General features: G+C 37.3%; 1 protein-coding gene across 1 annotated transcript in view; it reads left to right on the top strand.

Annotated features, from left to right (window-relative positions):
- LIPI (lipase I) overlaps positions 1-20,825 on the top strand; it is a 56,927-nt gene that overhangs the window by 32,086 nt on the left and 4,016 nt on the right. The window contains exon 8 of the mRNA XM_060010118.2: positions 2,544-2,720. Within this exon, the coding sequence (XP_059866101.2) occupies positions 2,544-2,720 (177 nt within the window). The remainder of the gene's footprint in view (positions 1-2,543; positions 2,721-20,825) is intronic.

Below are 20,825 nucleotides of genomic sequence, written 5' to 3' on the forward strand. Positions count from 1 at the left end.
ATAACCCAATCCAAAAATGGGCAGGAGACCTAAATGGGCATTTCTCCAAAGAAGATATACAGATTGCCAAAAAACACATGAAAGGATGCTCATAATCATTAGAGAAATGCAAATCAAAACTCCAATGAGGTATCACCTCACACCAGTCAGAATAGCCATTATAAAAAACTCTACAAATAATAAATGCTGGAGAGGGTGTGAGAAAAGGGAACCCTCTTGCATTGTTGGTGGGAATGTAAATTGATACAGCCACTATGGAGAACAGTATGGAGGTTCCTTTAAAAACTATAAATAGAACCACCATATGACCCAGCAATCCCACTACTGGGCATATACCCTGAATAAACCATAAGTCAAAAAGAGTCATGTACCACAATATTCGTTGCAGCACTATTTACAACAGCCAGGACATGGAAGCAACCTAAATGGCCATTGACAGATGAATGGGTAAAGAAGATGTGGCACATATATACAATGGAATATTACTCAGCCATAATAAGAAACGAAATTGAGTTATTTGTAGTGAGGTGGATGGACCTAGAGTCTGTCCTACAGAGTGAGTAAGTCAGAAAGAGAGAAACAAATACCGTATGCTAACACATATATATGGAATCTAAAAAAAGAAGGTTCTGATGAACCTAGGAGCAGGACAGGAATAAATACACAGACATAGAGAATGGACTTGAGGACATGGGGTGGGGGAAGGGTAAGCTGGGATGAAGTGAGACAGTAGCATTGACAATATATACACTACCAAATGTAAAATAGATAGCTAGTGGGAAGCACCCGCATAGCACAGGAAGATCAGCTCGGTGCTTTGTGACCACCTAGAGGGGTGGGATAGGGAGGGTGGGAGGGAGACGCAAGAGGGAGGGGATATGGAGATATATGTATGCATATGGCTGATTCACTTAGTTACACAGCAGAAACTAACACAACATTGTAAAGCAACTATACTACAATAAAGATGCTAAAAAAATTTTTTTAATTAAAAAATAAAAAATAAAGAGAGGATGATCTCAAGGGCAAAGCCTAGTTGTCCGGCTTGGGCAATAGATAGTGGTGCCATTTAAAATTATAAGAAAATTTCTAAGTTTTAGGGCAGCAGTGTCCAACCTTTTGGGCACCAGGGACCGGTTTTGTGGAAAACACATTTTCCAAGGACTGCGGGGGCACGGGGGGAGTTCAGCTGGTAATGCTAGCGATGGTTCAGGTGGTAATGCGAGCGATGGGGAGCGGCAGATGAAGCTTCACTCGCTCGGCTGCCACTCACCTCCTGTGTGGCCCGGTTCCTAACAGGTCATGGACCAGCACTGGTCGGCAGCCCGGCGGTTGGGGACCCCTGTTTTAGGGGTTTTGTTTTTCTTTTTTGGTGAGAGTTGAGTGTTGGGGAAGATGTCATTAAATTTGAACTTAGTGAGCTTTAGGCATCCTTGAGATATCCAAGTAGATATGGTGAGTAACAGCGGGTATATGTGTCTGGGTCTCATCAGACAGGGCTCAGCTGGGGGCAGAGGCTTGGTGGAGCACACAGTTGGTATTTGGAACCGGTGGAGCAGATGTGAGTTTTGGGGGGAAGACAACATGTTTCCATCTGGATATGTTGACTCTGAAGTATCTCTGAGAAATCTAGATAAGCTCTTGGACAGAAATTAGAGATATGACCAATGACATTATATTCTATGAAAGAGGAGGTAGTCACTCTGCCGCAGGGAGGAGGGATGGGTTTTGAGGGGAGTGATAACAACCTTTTCTGGATCTAGAGGCTGTGGGAGAATCAAAAGTAGAAGAGAGCAGGGACAAATATAAGATGGCAGAAGTGCTGGGTGTCCCGCTAGTTGCTTTTCAGCTATTCTATGTGTGATAGTTGCCTTTGCTCAAGTCAGTCATTGTTGCCTCAAAGGAAGAAATTATTTCAACAGATTTTTTTTCAGTTTCTTTTCCTCTTCTTTTTCTTTCCCTTTCCTTCTCTTCTCTCCTTCCTTCATCCCCTTCCTTCCTTCTTTCCTTTGTACCTTCCACCCATCCTCCATCCCTTCCCCCTTCCCTGTCTTTCCTCCTCCTCCTCTTTCTTACCTTTCTCCTCTTCATACTCCTTTTCTGTTTCCTTTGGAGTCAGGCAGACCCACGAAGTGATAAAGTGGCACAGAACAACAAAGCATCACTATCTGAGGGCTCCGTCTATTCAAAGAACGGCAATAGTTGTTCAGGGGCCTATAAAAAGAAGTAAAATGTGACTTCTCTAATCTTAGTAATATGTACAATCTAGATACCAAGTCAGAAAGACAAGATGTCCCAGTTTTTCTCAGAAAAGTTTTCCCAAACTATTTGAGTGTGGGGATATATATATATTATTATTATTTTATTTTGTTTTTAATTACTGTTTAAATTATTTTAATTAATACTTTACCACATATTTTATTGTTTGGCCTTTTCCCTATAATATCGGTATTTCTATCTAATGTTTATAAGATTGTATTGATTTTGAAGTTGTATTACATTTTGAATTACTAATATAATGAGATATGAAATTTTCTGTTTAGGAAGAACAGATTATTTTATAAACTTCAAGAATTCAAGATTCTTGCTCAGTTTTTAAATGATGTTGTAAATATTTCAGCCATTAGTTTGGCATATTTTCAGAGCTCAAATCAGCAATGTTCCACATGCAGATACACTATTCAGCGTCTCAAGTTAAAATCACTTACATATCCAGAAAGGTAAGAAAACTAAATTTTGATTTCAATGTTATCTTTTAAACTTGAAAATATTGCTTTGCTAAGGAGTGGTTTAAAAATTCATGTATTTGAATATCTGTTTATTGTATTTTAGATTGTATTTTATATAAATGTTGGAATATCTAAAAGATACAAAAATTTTTTTTGGCTTAGATGAGATTTATTTTGGAATCACATTACCCAAGCAAAGAAAAAACACAATAATTTCATGAGACACAATAAACATGAAAAAAGTGAGACAAATGTCTGCCTTAGAACTTTATCAGTCATTTCAATGGGTTTCTGGATTGCTAGAAATCTCTCTTCTTTGGTTGACTGCAACACTTTATCTTTATCTCTGTTTATGTTCCTGTATTTATATACTTGATTTCCCAATTACCTTTTTGTGAATGTCGAACACAGTAAATAAGAATTTCTGGAGAATAAAAATAATAAGTGGTAAGCATATGCATTTAGATGAGGTCTACTTCAACAAAGGAGAACTGGGAAAATTCTTTGAAGTATGTTATTTTGTAAACTTTTGGTATGAGAATATTTAGTCATTCAAAAGTCAATGAGTGGGGACTTCCCTGGTGGCACAGTGGTTAAGAGTCTGCCTGCCAATGCAGGGGACACAGGGTTTGAGCCCAGTCCGGGAGGATCCCACATACCACGGAGCAACTAAGCCCATGCACCACAGCTACTGAGCCCGAGCACCGCAACTACTGAAGCCCGAGGGCCTAGAGCCCGTGCTCCGTAACAAGAGAAGCCACCACAATGAGAAGCCTGCACACCACAACAAAGAGTAGACCCAGCTCGCCACAACCTAGAGAAAGCTCGCACACAGCAGCGAAGATCCAGCACAGCCAAAAAATAAAAAATAAATAAATAAATTTATTTTAAAAAAACAGTCAATGAGTGAAATGTCATTGTAACGGAGAGATAACTTGCACTATCATATTCCACTAGTCTCCTCCATTAATACCTGTCTGAGCCTCAGGATGCTGAGTATGAATAAAGAAGTGTAGTTGTTATAGTTTTACATGCTCTGTTTCTGGCACTTAAATGTAAAGGATTTATATTGTTCTGGAATATATTCTTCTCCCTGTATATCATAACTGGAAAGAGAAACAAAAGAGTTTCTTCCTCAGTCTAGAAGAAGCATATGCTGTAAGTCTTGGCCAGGCATTAGCTAGAATCTTTGTATATAAAACAGCACATGAGCTCACTATGAGAAAGAGAAATTTAGTTCCATACATCTGTACAGTAAAAGGAACCAAGGATAATGTATATATGGGCAAGTGCCAGAGCTGGATACTCATCTCTCATTGTTCAAGCAGAGGTGAACAGGAAAAACACAACAACAAAATGGTGCCTAATTCAGCATCAGCAACATGAGAAAGATCCAACAGTCAAGATTTAGAAATAAGGTTGACTTTTTAAAAGATTTATTACAGGAAATTTCACAAAGAATTGCTTGGTGTTCTCAATAATATTTAAGGAAACAGTAATCCGTGAAGGAACAAGTGAAGAGCAAGATGATGAAACAACTGACCGTGATTAAATGGAACTGAGACTTAAGAAACTAAGGTCAACATCAAATTTAGTGTCAACATTAAAAACAAGAAAGAGTAGAATTATAATGTAGAAAACTCATTTTTAATAACCTACAGAATAAGGTAATAGAGAAGACTGAGGAATAATTTTTTGGGGAAATAATTAAAATGAAAAAATGTAGATACCTAGTATTGCTGAAGAGGAGACACAACAGAAGAAGTAACTACAGATCTGATGAAAGGAATCTCTCCTCAACTGAAGAAGATACAGATCTCAAATTGACAGAATGAACTAAGAACCAGGAAACTAAAAGAGAGCAACATTTTGAGCCACTCATATATTTTATTTTTAAGATTGAGTGATAAGTATAGAATTCTGCAAGTATTCAAAACTTCTTCATGGAATGGAAGATTTAATGCTGTAGCAATGGCAATTCTTATTAAACTCACCTGTAAATTTAACAGGACTCCCATCAAAATCTCCAGAAGAGATGGCTTAGCTCTTCCTAATTAACTTGGAATAACAAATTACTGAGATGAGCCAAGAAAATTTGAATAATGAGAGTCGTGTTTATAACTTTAACTATGAAACAGAAAAGCAAATTCCAAAACAGCAATAATTTAAAAAATTTGACACTGGCAGAAGAATATATATGCATTTAAGGGAGTAAAAGGAAAACTCCAAAACGTAATTTTGTAGATCATGTGAATAACCTTTCAAGTAATGACACAACAATAAATGACAACTGAAAAAGAGTTTAATGTCTTAATTATAACATACTCAAAATTAGTTATAGATATAGTAACATATTAAATATAAAACAGTAAGGAGAAAACATAGGCAAATGTTTATGTATGCAGAATAATGACAGCCAAGACAGAGAAACTAAATGGAAAATATTAATCAATTTGCCTCCATACAAATTAAAAAAATAAAATCTGTATGTCACAAACATTAACAAAAACAAAATAAGAAAACTTATAATGTGTGGGATACAGAATGGCTTTAAATTATTTATATATTAATACATTTTATAAAAATACAGAAAGACACATCTCAGTTAAAACATAGAGAAACATCTTTTTAGTTGCCTTAGTCAAAAAACCTGGGTTCAGCATAGACGTCTTTTTCTGTCACACTCCACATCCAATCATAAAATCTTTTGCCCCTACCTTCTAAACATATCCAGTATTCAACCACAGTCTCAATAAAAGCCAAAGCCCTCACGATGGTTTACAAATCCCACCTGACTCGGGGGCTACACATCCACTATCCCATACCTCTTTGACCTCAGCTCTTCCTTCACTGAACTGGCTCTTTAGATCCAGCATTGCAGGCCTCCTTGCTGTTCCTTGAACAGACCAGGCAGGATCTTTCTTAGAACCTTTGCACGGGCTGTTTCCTCTGCCTGAAAATTGCCTTCCCTAGAAGCCTAACTTTCTCTTCAAGATTTTGCTCAGATGTCATTTTTTCAATATAGCAATCCTACCACTCCTGATCTCCCTGACCTTGCTCAAGTTTTGTTTGTTTTGTTTTTCCTCAGAGGACTTATAGGTAGTATACTACATACTTATTTATTATGTTTGTTGTTTATTGGTTGTCTCTTCCCATGTAGAATTTAAGTTCCTTGAGGACATTGATTTTATCCATTTTGTTCACACAAGTACTTCAACTGTGCCTGGTACAAAATAGACACTAAGTGAATAGTTGAATGAAGAACCACAGAAATAAATTGACAAAGAGCAGTTTAAAAAATTAAAGGAATAAATGGCTAACAGTCATATTTTAAAATTTGTAACCCCAATAGTATTCAAATAAATTAAAATTAAAGCAATGAGATATATCTCTTCCCAAGATGGAAAAAGAAAAATATCTGTTGTTGCTGAAGTTATACAGAAATTTCCACTGTGTTTCACTGCCGGTAGGTGTGTAAACTTATAAGCACATTCTGGAAAGAATTTAGCAAAATATGTCAAGAATCCTCAAATGTTAATACTTCTAGCCTGTTATTTCTTCTTCTAGAATTTATACTTCAGAGACCAGGTAGCATAGGGTAATGTTCAGAGTGCCTGAGTTTTCACTTTAGTTCAGTTCCTTGCTAGTTCTGTGACCTTGTCAAATTGATTCATCTTTCTGTGTCTCAGTTTTTTAATCTGTAAAATGAGTGTAGTGATAATCAACTTCACTACTAAGGTTAAATATTGTAACATTTATAAAGGATATTGTCTGACATAGAATAAGGGTTACACAAATGTTTGTGAAATAGATACAATATCAGAAATACACATAAATATTTGTATAGAAGAGAACTCTTTCAACAGTCTGATTTATAGTGCTGAAAATTAGAAATAAATTAACTGCTCAACAATGAGGCACTTGATAAATTTATTATGGAGTATCCACAATATGAAATGTTAGGCAATCATTAAAATGGCAAAATTACCATAACATAATGGTTAATGACTCATTTTAATATAATAAAAATATATGTATGCCATAATTAGAAAAAACTTAATGAAATTATTTCCTCTTATAAAGGGACCTTGATAAATTAAATTTATACTGATACTAAATGAAGGACTTTCTTAAGAAGTTGTAATTTGCTGTATACTTTAACAATTATTGCTCTTCTTGGTTACTATGTAGAAAAATTAGCATATACTAAAAACTGTAGTGTTTACAAAAAGTGAAATTGTTTAATATTTTAATATTTAAATAAGAAATTGTTTTTGGATTTTGAAGTTGATGATGTGATTTTAAAATTATTTCCATATCTACCTCTTGAATTTTTAAAACTTATAGACTCCTTAAAAACAAAGAGGCAAATAATAGTTTGTGGTAATTATTAGAATTGAGATCTTTGGTTCCTCCAAAAAATCACTGAGGATTTTATATTTTATCTTCAATAAGTAGTTATCTGATTTATAGCTCAAAAAAGAATAGATAGTGACTTCCCTGGTGGCATAGTAGTTAAGAATTCGCCTGCCAATGCAGGGGACATAGGTTCAATCCTTGGTCCAGGAAGATCCCACATGCCATGGAGCAACTAAGCCCGTGTACCACAACTACCGAGCCTACGGTCTACAGCCCACAAACCACAACTACTGAGCCCATGTGCCACAACTACTGAAGCCTGCATGCCTAGAGCTCATGCTCTGCAACAAGAGAAGCCAGCACAATGAGAAGCCCGCACACTGCAATGAAAGCATTGCTGCAACTAGAGAAAGCCTGCGTGCAGCAACGAAGATGCAACACAGCCAAAAAAATAAATAAAATAAATAAATTAATAAAAAAGTAGATAGATTAAATATTGCCATTTGGGTTTTCTTCATTGTATGCCAGTTTAGGAATAAAATAGGTATCAGTAATCACTAGAGGAATGTAAGTCAAAACCACTTCACACCTATTAGAATGGCTATCATCAAAGAGACAAGAGATAAGTGTTGGCTAGGAAGTGGAGGAAAGGAAACACTTGTGAACCGTTGGTAGGAATGTAAATTGTTGCAGCCACTATGGAAAACAGTATGGAGGTTCCTCAAAAAGTTAAAAATAGAAATACCATATGATTCAGCAATTCTACCTTCTGGGTATATATCCAAAGGAAATGAGAACAGGATATTGAAGATTGAAGAGCTATCTGTACTCCCATGTTTATTGCAGCATTATTCACAATAGCCAGGATATGGAAACCACCTAAGTATCCATCAAAGGATGAACGGATCAAGAAGATGTGGAGGAGCTTCAAGATGGCGGAAGAGTAAGACGCAGAGATCACCTTCCTCCCCACAAATACATCAGAAATACATCTACACGTGGAACAACTCCTATAGAACACCTACTGAACGCTGGCAGAAGACCTCAGACCTCCCAAAAGGCAAGAAAGGCCCCATGTACCTGGGTAGGGCAAAAGAAAAAAGAAAAAACAGAGACAAAAGAACAGGGACGGGTTCTGCACCAGTGGGAGGGAACTGTGAAGGAGGAAAGGTTTCCACACACTAGGAAGCCCCTTCGCGGGTGGAGACTGCGGGTGGCGGAGGGGAAGCTTCGGGGCCACGGAGAAGAGCGCAGCAACAGGGGTGCAGAGCGCAAAGCAGAGAGACTCCCACATGGAGGATCGGGGCACCCGGCACACACCAGCCCGAGAGGCTTGTCTGCTCACCCGCTGGGGTGGGCGGGGCTGGGAGCTTAGGCTCGGGCTTTGGTCAGAGGCAGGGAGAGGACTGGGGTTGGCAGCGTGAACATAGCCTGAAGGGGCTAGTGCGCCACAGCTAGCCGGGAGGGAACCCTGAAGAAAGTCTGGACCTGCCTAAGAGGCAAGAGACCATTGCTTTGGGGTGCGCCAGGAGAGGTGATTCAGAGCATCACATAAACGAGCTCCAGAGACGGGCGCAAGCTGCAGCTATCACCGCGGACCCCAAAGACAGGCATGAGACACTAAGGCTGCTGCTGCTGCCACCAAGAAGCCTGTGTGCAAGCACAGGTCACTCTCCACACCTCCCCTCCCAGGAGCCTGTGCAGCCCGTCACTGCCAGGTTCCCGTGATCCAGGGACAACTTCTCCGGGAGAACACACAGTGCGCCTCAGGCTGTTGTAATGTCACGTTGGCCTCTGCCGCTGCAGGCTCGCCCCGCACTCCATACCCCTCTCTCCCCCTGGCCTGACTGAGCCAAAGACCCTAATTAGCTGCTCCTTCAATCCCATCCTGTCTGGGTGGGGAACAGACGCCTTCAGGCAACCTACACGCAAAGGTGGGGCCAAATCCAAAGCTGAACCCCAGGATCTGTGCGAACAAAGAAGAGAAAGGGAAATCTCTCCCATCAGCCTCAGAAGCAGCGGATTAAATCTCCACTATCAACAGACATAACCCTGCATCTGTGGAATACCTGAATAGACAACGAATCATCCCAACTTGAGGCGGTGGACTTTGGGAGCAACGAGATATATATATATATATATATATATATATATATATATATATATTTTTTTTTTTTTCATTTCCTCTTTTTGTGCGTATGTATGTGTATGCTTCTGTGTGTGATTTTGTCGTTATAGCTTTGCTTTTACCATTTGTCCTAGGGTTCTGTCCGTTTTTTTTTTTTTTTTAGAAGAGTTTTTAGTGCTTGTTATCATTGGTGGATTTGTTTTTTGGTTTGGTTGCTCTCTTCCTTCTTTCCGTTTTTTATTTTTAATAATTATATTTTATTATAATAACTTTATTCTATTTTTAAATTTTTTTCTTATTTTCTTTTTTCTCCCTTTTATTCTGAGCCAGGGGGATGACAGGGTCTTGGTGCTCTGGCCGGGCGTCAGGCCTGTGCCTCTGAGGTGGGAGAGCTGAGTTCAGGACAATGGCCCACAAGAGAACTCCCAGCTCCACATAATATCAAATGGTGAAAAATCTCCCAGAGATCTCCATCTCAACACCAAGACCCAGCTCCACTCAATGACCAGCAAGCTACAATGCTGGACACCCTATGCCAAACAACTAGCAAGACAGAAACACAACCCCATCCATTAGCAGAGAGGCTGCCTAAAATCATAATAAGGTCACAGACACCCCAAAACACACCACCAGATGTGGACCTGCCCACCAGAAAGACAAGATCCAGCCTCATCCACCCGAACACAGGCACTAGTCCTCTCCACCAGGAAGCCTACACAACCTGCTGAACAAACCTTAGCCACTGGGGGCAGACACCAAAAACAACGGGAACTACTAACTAGAGCTTGCGAAAAGGAGACCCTAAACACAGTAAGTTAAGCAAAATGAGAAGACAGAGAAACACACAGCAGATGAAGGAGCAAGGTAAAAACCCAAAAGACCAAACAAATGAAGAGGAAACACGCAGTCTACCTGAAAAAGAATTCAGAATAATGATAGTAAACGTGATCCAAAATCTTGGAAATAAAATGGAGAAAATACAAGAAACGTTTAACAAGGACGCAGAAGTAATAAAGAGCAAACAAACAGTGATGAACAACACAATAAATGAAATTTAAAATTCTCTAGAAGAAATCAGTAGCAGAATAACTGAGGCAGAAGAATGGATAAGTGACCTGGAAGATAACATAGTGGAAATAACTACTGCAGAGCAGAATAAAGAAAAAAGAATGAAAAGAATTGAGGACAGTCTCAGAGACCTCTGGGACAACATTAAACTCACCAACATTCGAACTATAGGGGTCCCAGAAGAAGAAGAGAAAAAGAAAGGGTCTGAGAAAATATTTGAGAGATTATAGTTGAAAACTTACCTCATATGGGAAAGGAAATAGTTAATCAAGTCCAGGAAGTGCAGAGAGTCCCATACAGGATAAATCTAAAGAGAAACACACCAAGACACATATTAATCAAACTACCAAAAATTAAACACAAAGAACAAACATTAAAAGCAGCAAGGGAAAAGCAACAAATAACATACAAGGAAATCCCCATAAGGTTAACAGCTGATCTTTCAGCAGAAACTTTGAAAGCCAGAAGGGAGTGGCAGGACATATTTAAAGTGATGAAAGGGAGAAACCTACAACCAAGATTACTCTACCCAGCAAGGATCTCATTCAGATTCGATGGAGCAATTAAAACCTTTACAGATAAGCAAAAGTTAAGAGAATTCAGCACAACCAAACCAGCTTTACAACAAATGCTAAAGGAACTTCTCTAGCCAAGAAACACAAGAGAAGGAAAAGACCTACAATAACAAACCCAAAACAATTAAGAAAATGGTAATAGGAACATACATATCGATAATTACCTTAAATGGAAATGGATTAAATGCTCCAACCAAAAGACATACACTGGCTGAATGGATACAAAAACAAGACCCGTATATATGCTGTCTACAAGAGACCCACTTCAGACCTAGGGACACATACAGACTGAAAGTGAGGGTATGGAAAAAGATATTCCATGCAAATGGAAATCAGAAGAAAGGTGGAGTAGCAATTCTCATATCAGACAAAACGGACTTTAAAATAAAGACTATTACAAGAGACAAAGAAGGACACTAGATAACGCTCAAGGGATCAATCCAAGAAGAAGATATAATAATTGTAAATATTTATGCACCCAACATAGGAGGACCTCAATACATAAGGCAAATGCTAACAGCCATAAAAGGAGAAATGGATGGTAACACAATAATAGTATGGGACTTTAACACCCCACTTTCATCAATGGACAGATCATGCAAGATGAAAATAAATAAGGAAACACAAGCTTTAAATGACACATTAGACAAGATGCACTTAATTGATATTTATAGGACATTCCATCCAAAAACAACAGAATACACATTATTCTCAAGTGCTCAAGGAACATTCTCCAGAATAGATCATATCTTGGATCACAAATTAAGCCTTGGCAAATTTAAGAAAACTGAAATCGTATGAAGTATCTTTTCCAACCACAATGCTATGAGACTAGATATCAATTACAGGAACAATCTGTTAAACATACAAACACATGGAGGCTAAATAATACACGACTTAATAACCAAGAGGTCACTGAAGAAATCAAAGAGGAAATCAAAATATACCTAGAAACAAATGCCAATGAAAACACGACGACCCAAAACCTATGGGATGCAGCAAAAGCAGTTGTAAGAGGGAAGTTTATAGCAATACAATCCTACCTTAAGAATCAAGAAACATCTCAAATAAACAACCTAACCTTACACCTAAAGGAATTAGAGAAACAAGAACCAAAAAACCCCAAAGTTAGCAGAAGGAAAGAAATCATAAAGATCAGATCAGAAATAAATGAAAAAGAAATGAAGGAAACAATATCAAAGTTCAATTAAAATAAAAGCTGGTTTTTTTTGAGAAGATAAACAAAATTGATAAAGCATTAGCGAGACTCATCAAGAAAAAAAGGGAAAAGACTCAAATCAACAGAATTAGAAATGAAAAAGGAGAAGTAACAGCTGACACTGCAAAAATACAAAGGATCATGAGAGATTACTACAAGCAACTATATGCCAATAAAATGGACAACCTGAAAGAATTGGACAAATTCTTAGAAAAGCACAACCTTCCGAGACTGAACCAGGAAGAAATAGAAAATATAAACAGACCAATCACAAGCACTGAAATGGAAACTGTGATTAAAAACCTTCCAAAAAACAAAAGCCCAGGACCAGATGGCTTCACAGGCGAATTCTATCAAACATTTAGATACGAGGTAACACCTATCCTTCTCAAACTCTTCTAAAGTATAGTAGAGGGAGGAACACTCCCAAACGCATTGTACGAGGCCACCATCACCCTGATACCAAAACCAGACAAAGATGTCACAAAGAACGAAAACTACAGGCCAATATCACTGATGAACATAGATGCAAAAATCCTCAACAAAATACTAGCAAACAGATTCTAACAGCACATTAAAAGGATCATACACCATGATCAAGTAGGATTTACCCCAGGAATGCAAGGATTCTTCAGTATATGCAAATCAATCACTGTGATATACCATATTAATGAAGGATAAAAACCATATGATATTCTCAATGGACGCAGAAAAAGCTAACAAAATTCAACACCCATTTATGATAAAAACTCTCCAGAAAGTAGGCATAGAGGGAACCAACCTCAACATAAGAAAAGCCATATATGACAAACCCACAGCCAACATCGTCCTCAATGGTGAAAAACTGAAACCATTTCCACTGAGATCAGGAACAAGACAAGGTTGCCCACTCTCACCACTATTATTCAGCTTTGTTTTGGAAGTTTTAGCCACAGCAATCAGAGAAGAAAAAGAAATAAAAGGAATTCAATTGGAAAAGAGGAAGTAAAGCCGTCATTCTTCGCAGATGACACGATACTATATGTAGAGAATCGTAAAAATGCTACCAGAAAACTACTAGAGCTAATCAATGAATTTGGTAAAGTAGCAGGATACAAAATTAATGCACAGAAATCTCTTGCATTCCTATACACTAATGATGAAAAATCTGAAAGTGAAATTAAGGAAACACTCCCATTTACCACTGCAACAAAAAGAATAAAATACCTAGGAATAAACCTACCTAAGGAGACAAAAGACCTGTATGCAGAAAACTATAAGACACTGATGAAAGTAATTAAAGACGATACAAATAGATGGAGAGATATACCATGTTCTTGGATTGGAAGAATCAACATTGTGAAAATGACTACACTACCCAAAGCAATCTACAGATTCAATGCAATCCCTATCAAACTACCACTGGCATTTTTCACAGAACTAGTACAAAAAATTTCTCAATTTGTATGGAAACAGAAAAGACCCCGAATAGCCAAAGCAATCTTGAGAAAGAGAAATGGAGCTAGAGGAATCAGGCTCCCTGACTTCAGACAATACTACTCAGTTATAGTAGTCAAGACTGTATGGTACTGGCACAGAAACAGAAATATAGATCAATGGAATAGGATAGAAAGCCCAGAGATAAACCCACACACAGATGGTCACCTTATTTTTGATAAAGAAGGCAAGATTATACAATGGAGAAAAAACAGCGTCTTCAATAAGGTGTGCTGCGAAAACTGGAGAGCTACATATAAAAGAATGAAATTAGAACACTCCCTAACACCATATACAAAAACAAACTCAAAATAGATTAAAGACCTAAATGTAAGGCCAGACACTATAAAACTCCTAGAGGAAAACATAGGCAGAACACTGTATGACATAAATCACAGCAAGATCCTTTTTGACCCATCTCCTAGAGAAATGAAATCAAAACAGAAATAAACAAATGGGACCTAATGAAACTTAAAAGCTTTTGCACAGCAAAGGAAACCACAAACAAGATGAAAGACAACCCTCAGAATGGGAGAAAATATTTGCAAATGAAGCAACTGACAAAGGATTCATGTCCAAAATTTACAAGCAGCTCACGCAGCTCAATATGAAAAAAACAACCCAATCCCCAAACGCGCAGAAGACCTAAATTTCTCCAAAGACATTTCTCCAAAGAAGGTATACAGATTGCCAGCAAACACATGAAAGAATGCTCAACATCACTAATCATTAGAGAAATGCAAATCAAAACTACAATGAGATATCATCTCACACCAGTCAGAATGGCCATCATCAAAAAATCTACAAGCAATAAATGCTGGAGAGGGTGTGGAGAAAAGGGAACCCTCTTGCATTGTTGGTGGGAATGTAAATTGATACAGCCACTATGGAGAACACTATGGAGGTTCCTTAAAAAACTAAAAATAGAACTACCATACAACCCAGCAATCCCACTACTGGGCATATACCCTGAGAAAACCATAATTCAAAGAGTCATGTACCACATCGTGCATTGCAGCTCCATTTACATTAGCCAGGACATGGAGGCAACCTAAGTGTCCATCGACAGATGAATGGATAAAGAAGATGTGGCACATATATATATAATGTAATACTCAGCCATAAAACGAAACGAAATTGAGTTATTTGTAGTGACGTGGATGGACCTAGAGTCTGTCATACTGAGTGAAGTAAGTTAGAAAGAGAACAAATACCGTAGGCTAACACATATATATGGAATCTAAAAGAAAAAAATAATGGTCATGAAGAACCTAGGGGCATGACGGGAATAAAGACGCAGACCTACTAGAGAATGGTCTTGAGGACACAGGGAGGGGGAAGGGTAAGCTAGGATGAAGTGAGAGCGTGGCATGGACATATATACACTACCAAATGTAAAACCAATAACTAGTGGGAAGCAGCTGCATAGCATAGGGAGATCAGCTCGGTGCTTTGTGACCACCTAGAGTGGTGGGATAGGGAGGGTAGGAGGGAGGGAGATGCAAGAGGGAAGTGATATGGGGATATATGTATATGTATAGCTGATTCACTTTGTTATAAAGCAGAAACTAACAACACCATTGTAAAGCAATTATACTCCAATAAAGATGTTAAAAAAAAAAAAGATGTGGAAGGGGTGTGTGTGTGTGTGTGTGTGTGTGTGTGTGTGTGTGTGTGTGTGATGGAATATTATTCAGCCACAGGGAAGAAGACATCCAGCAGTTTGTGACAACATGGATGAATCTTGGGCACACTATGCTAAGTGATATGTCAGACAGAGAAAGAGAAATACTGTATGATATCACATGTGGAAGCTAAAAAAGCTGAAATTATAGACACAGAAACTAGAATGGTGGTTGGTTAACTAGAGCCTGGGAGGTGGAGGAAAAGAGATGTTGGTCAAAGAGTACAAGCTTCCAGTTATAAGATGAATAAGTTCTGGGGAACTAATGTACAGCCGAGTGATTATAGTTAACAGATATTGTATTATATACTTGAAAGTTGCTAATACAGTAGATCTTAAATGCTCTCACCACAAACTAAATGGTAATTATGTGATGTGATGTGATGTGATGTGATGCATGTGTTAGCTAACACTATGATGGTAATAGGTACTATGATAGGTAACTATCATACCTACCTGATTCCAAGTTCACACCCCTCAGGGGGAAAAAAAAAGTTTTAAGGTCCCCCTGCATCTTACCGATTTTGATTGGGCAAGTACATATCTTTGAACCTCACACTGTGCTTGGGGAATTATATTCTTCTCCTTGGCCAGGGAAATAAGTTCTTTCAGTGTTTTATGCTTAACTCTGAGACAAGATGGGATCAAGTTCATCCAAAGTTTATAGATTGAGAGTGGGGTAAAGAATGATGAGGGTAATATTACCCGAAAGGGATAGATGCTTGGTGGCAAAAATAACAGACCACTACAGAGAGACTGAAAATATTTTGATAAGTCAGCAAAACATTAATTAAACATTGATTGTCTGGCTTGTAATATATCTTACTAAAGTTAAATATTGATTTAACTAAAAAATATAATTCTGACTGGCCGACACAATTAACTTGTGAATGAAAGCAATAAATGAATAGCTAAGCTAGAGCACTCAAATTCAGATCTTTCAGGGTCTGGATACTTCAAACAATTTGGGGGTAAGTTAGGTTTTTTAAACAGCTATGTTTATAGTTCTGCATGACTATAATGTAATATTTTGACTGACAAGACAATGTGAGATTAAACATTGAATTAACTCCTCAAATAATTTACTCTAGTATCATGAGGGTTTATGTATAAATTCAGACGTTTGTCCTTTTTCAAATTAATTAAACATTTAAATCTATAATTTTGTAGCTTTGGCCTCTATGCTTTACTTACTTCATGGTAACTTCTTTTGTTAATTTAGTATTTCATTTCATTAAATAGTTTCAATATTCTTTTGAAAATATTATACATGAAGCTTAGATTTAATGAGGGTAAGTATTTGGTTAAGAACAGCCAAAGAACTGTCTTTAGAGAGTAACCTCAGAAAACCAATTTACAGTTATACTATTTGTGCTGAAGTCATTAACACTTCATTTTTTGTCTTTTAAACTGCCTGGTTAAAAGGCCAAAGGTACTTTGGGAGAATGTGGGGATTGGAACGCTAGAATTGTGAAGGGCGTTTAAAGGTAACAATTTTGGCAAAACTGTTTCACATTTTTACAAAGTTTGTTCACTCATTCTGAAGCCTGTCCCGCATCTTCACTCTCCACAGCCCATTTTCTCGAGGGTCCTCAAATGGTGCTCTAGGTCTGTATAATGTTGAGAGGTGACACAGATAAAGAATTCCAAAAAATGTCAGCAGTGTGAATAGCCACTGTGTGTTTCTATATGTAATGTAAACTATGCCTCATATAAGAATAAGGTTTTAGGATGACTGGAGATGAGCTTCTTTTGTATACCATTAGAGTATTGAACAAAGAGGTTACTATACCTAAATATTTTTAGAAATTCAATATTTTATTTACCATATATAGGGACAAGATACTTTATTCATATTCTACTTCTAAAATTATCTTAGATTAAAATTTTGTTGCAGTTATATATATTTTTAAAAAATATTTGATAATTAAGATAAGTGATTATCTTTTTTTTTTTTTTTTTTTTTTTGCGGTACGCAGACCTCTCACTGTTGTGGCCTCTCCCGTTGTGGAGCACAGGCTCCAGATGCGCAGGCTCAGCGGCCATGGCTCACGGGCCCAGCCGCTCTGCGGCATGTGGGATCTTCCCCGACCGGGGCACGAACCCGTGTCCCCTGCATCGTCAGGCGGACTCTCAACCATTGCGCCACCAGGGAAGCCCAGTGATTATCTTTTTAATTTGCCTAAAGTTATGACATAATTTTAAATGGTAATTGTATAATTGGACATTGTAAGCAAGAAATTTCAGGTTATAATCCTAAAAACTACAGCACATATATTTTCACTAACTATGCTGTAAGATACAATTATAGTTATATAAATACCCAATAATTGATACAAATCTTAATAAAATTTGATTAAAAGTACATTACATAAATATATAAATATAAATGCATTTTACAGTCAACCTGCGTTCACAAAATAGTTGCTTGTCTTTCTGTATTTGCCTTGCAATATGTTCCATATGTTTTCAGTGACATTATATATGTGAAGTATACATTCGGCTCATAGCAGATACTCAGTTAGACTTCTTTTTTTTTTTTTTTTTTTTTTTTTTTTTTGCGGTACGTGGGCCTCTCACTGTTGTGGCCTCTCCCGTTGCGGAGCGCAGGCTCCGGATGCGCAGGCTCAGCGGCCATGGCTCACGGGCCCAGCCGCTCTGCGGCATGTGGGATCTTCCCGGACCGGGGCACGAACCCGTGTCCCCTGCATCGGCAGGTGGACTCTCAACCACTGCACCACCAAGGAAGCCCCCAGATGCTCAGTTAGTAGCAATCCTTTCGTTTCATTTTTATTCCCTTCTTTTGTTTGTCCCCAATTTAACTCTTCTTATACCTCCTTTTATCTATAAATACACAGCTCAAGCAATAGACTGGCCCAGCCCATAATTATATGAAAAATATCGGCCTGTTTTGCTGAGGTAATTCATCAATAAAACGCTTTATTCCCAATAAGTCTGTGAAACTATGTCACATTCTCCAACCATAAAAACACTTCTACCTTTTTGTAAAAGTTCCATTCATTAATACTTTGTAAACTTCTTATCCAAACTCTCTATTCACTTCTACCACACTTCCCACTCTTATAATGTAGTGATCAGAATCCTCACCCATCAGAGTTTTGGGGGTATAGGAAGACTCTCAGCAGAGTTAAGAACTTCAGAAAAAGAAATCTGCATTGATTGCAAATTTATCTCATAAAGTGGAATTTATCTTGTGAGTTATTTGCCCTAAACTCAATTTAACCTTCTCCTTTAGGGAACTAGTATATAAGAAGGAGGATTTTTAGTTTTTTTCCAAGTTGCATGTTTTGGATGATGCATGTGATTTAAGGAAACATTATTGTGTACAAAGGATTGATTACTTCTTTGAAAGGGTATCCCAGAGAAGTTTGTTTTAATATTAGTGAACTTCTTTCAAGATGAATTATAGTGGTTAAATTTATTTAGTATCTACTACATCCCAAATACTATTTTTACAATTTTTGCAACAACTCCATGAGTTAAGTATTTTCTTTGTTTTACTGGTAAGGGAACAGAAACTCAGAGGCTTTATAACATGTCTAAGGTTTCTCAGCTGAGAAGTGCCTTTGCAATGACTCGAAGCCAAACTTTTCTTGGCTTTTTTCATTTGTTGTTTTCTTTGCTTTTAGTTGCTGCTGTTTTTATAGGAATAACAGTTTTTCACTAATTAATATAGTCAATTATTCCCATTGTGGAACATTTGGAAAATTTAATTCATATATAATCCTACAACTAAGAGATAACGCTTAATATTTTGTCATACTTACTTATAGTCACACATGCTACAGTTGAATCGTGAATTTAACTATTTACATTGAATTATAAGCAGGCTTTTTGTGTAGAATCATGCAGCTTATTCACCACAATAATAGCTTCAAGGGTCACTGTCCACACAGATAATAATGTGACCACATTGGACTTGGAGCTGTGCAACATCATGTACCTGGTTATAAGCAATTTTTCTCTTTTTAACTGTAAGTTAATGACTCAATATATTTCATCTTTTGTAGAATATTCAACTTAGATTTTCCTTTATGTTGAATACTTTTTCCCCAATTTTTGTTTTTCATAAACACTATCCATGTATAGACAACTATCTGCACTTTAAACAAGTGCCTTTTTTATATTCATAGAAAGAACATTTTCAAATCTTTTACCTCACCACATGATCACACCTTGACACAGAATGTCGGTGACCCAACAGTCATAGGTTACTCCATTTATTTCTCTTTTTCAAGTCACTTATAAGAGGAAAAGAAAGTGTAAAGGCAGACAGGTATGTCCACTATTATATCTGATTCACTGTCTCCTTAATCGTGTTTTACACAGACGAATGTTATATACAACTCCTTCATTGGTTAAGTAAGAAATGCGGTAAAGTCATTGGGATAGGCCACAGAGAAAAAAAATAAGCATGCATGTCATTTTAATTTTTATGTAAAATCTAAACAGTGGATAGCCTATGAAAATTTACTAAATTTACAAAATTTAGATGCAATTACTTCTACTCAGGGGAAAAAAACCCTAAAATACATTTTGCGGGTGGTTAACAAAACTCTTAACATTCCCTGTTGGCTGTGGGTGCTAACAGATGCTTGGATGAAATATGTGCTTTAAAGTTTAATTACCTAGATAATTGCAGTAACCATTTAGTTGCTTTTCCCATTTAGATCTGTCCATACAGATAATGTGCAATTAATGAGAATTAGCACTGCCAAATCATTGGGAATGTGAGTTATAAAAATATGATGCCTTATGGTCCAGACTAAACTGTATATCTACTCAATCAGTAATTAGCTATCTGTAACAAACTATGATAGAGACTACACAAACAACATAGTTCTTCTGAGCTTTTCCAGTGGACTAGGCTTTCAAACTTAGGGACTGAGAGGAATATTCAAGTGGAGGTACCTGGATGACTTCCTGAGAAAAGGTGAACTAAATCTACTTTTAAAAACTTTACTTAATAAGTAAAATGTACTCTTTTGGGTATACAGTTCTATGAGTTTTAATAAGTGCATAGAGTCATATAACCACCACCACAATTAAGATACAGAACATTTCCATCAATCATAAAAACTGCCTTGTACTGCCCCTTTATTTTCAACTCCCCATGCCCACTCTCTGACAACCTCTGCACCTAGATTTGCCCTTTCCAGAACATTATATAAATGGAATCATATAGTATGTTGCCCTATAAGTGTGGCTTCTTTCACTTTTAGACAATTAAAATTCATCCATGTTGTTGCCTCTATCAGTGGAATGTTATTGCTGAATAGTATTTTATTGTATGGATATACCACAGTTCCTTTATCCATTCACCAGTTGGAGGAAATATAATTTGTTCATAATTTTTGATATCTGTCCATGACCAAAGCCAACATAAATATTTGCCTGCAGGTTTTTATGTGAACATACGTTTTCGTTTCTCTTAGATAAACACCTAGAAGAGAGACTGTGGGGTCATATTGTGAGTGTATGTTTAACTTTATAAGAAACTGACAGACTTTTCCAAGGTGACTGTACATTTTGTATTCCCACTGGCGCTTATCAGAGTTCTACTGCT

This window comes from Delphinus delphis, chromosome 4, assembly GCF_949987515.2.
Source record: "Delphinus delphis chromosome 4, mDelDel1.2, whole genome shotgun sequence".
Taxonomy (NCBI): domain Eukaryota; kingdom Metazoa; phylum Chordata; class Mammalia; order Artiodactyla; family Delphinidae; genus Delphinus; species Delphinus delphis.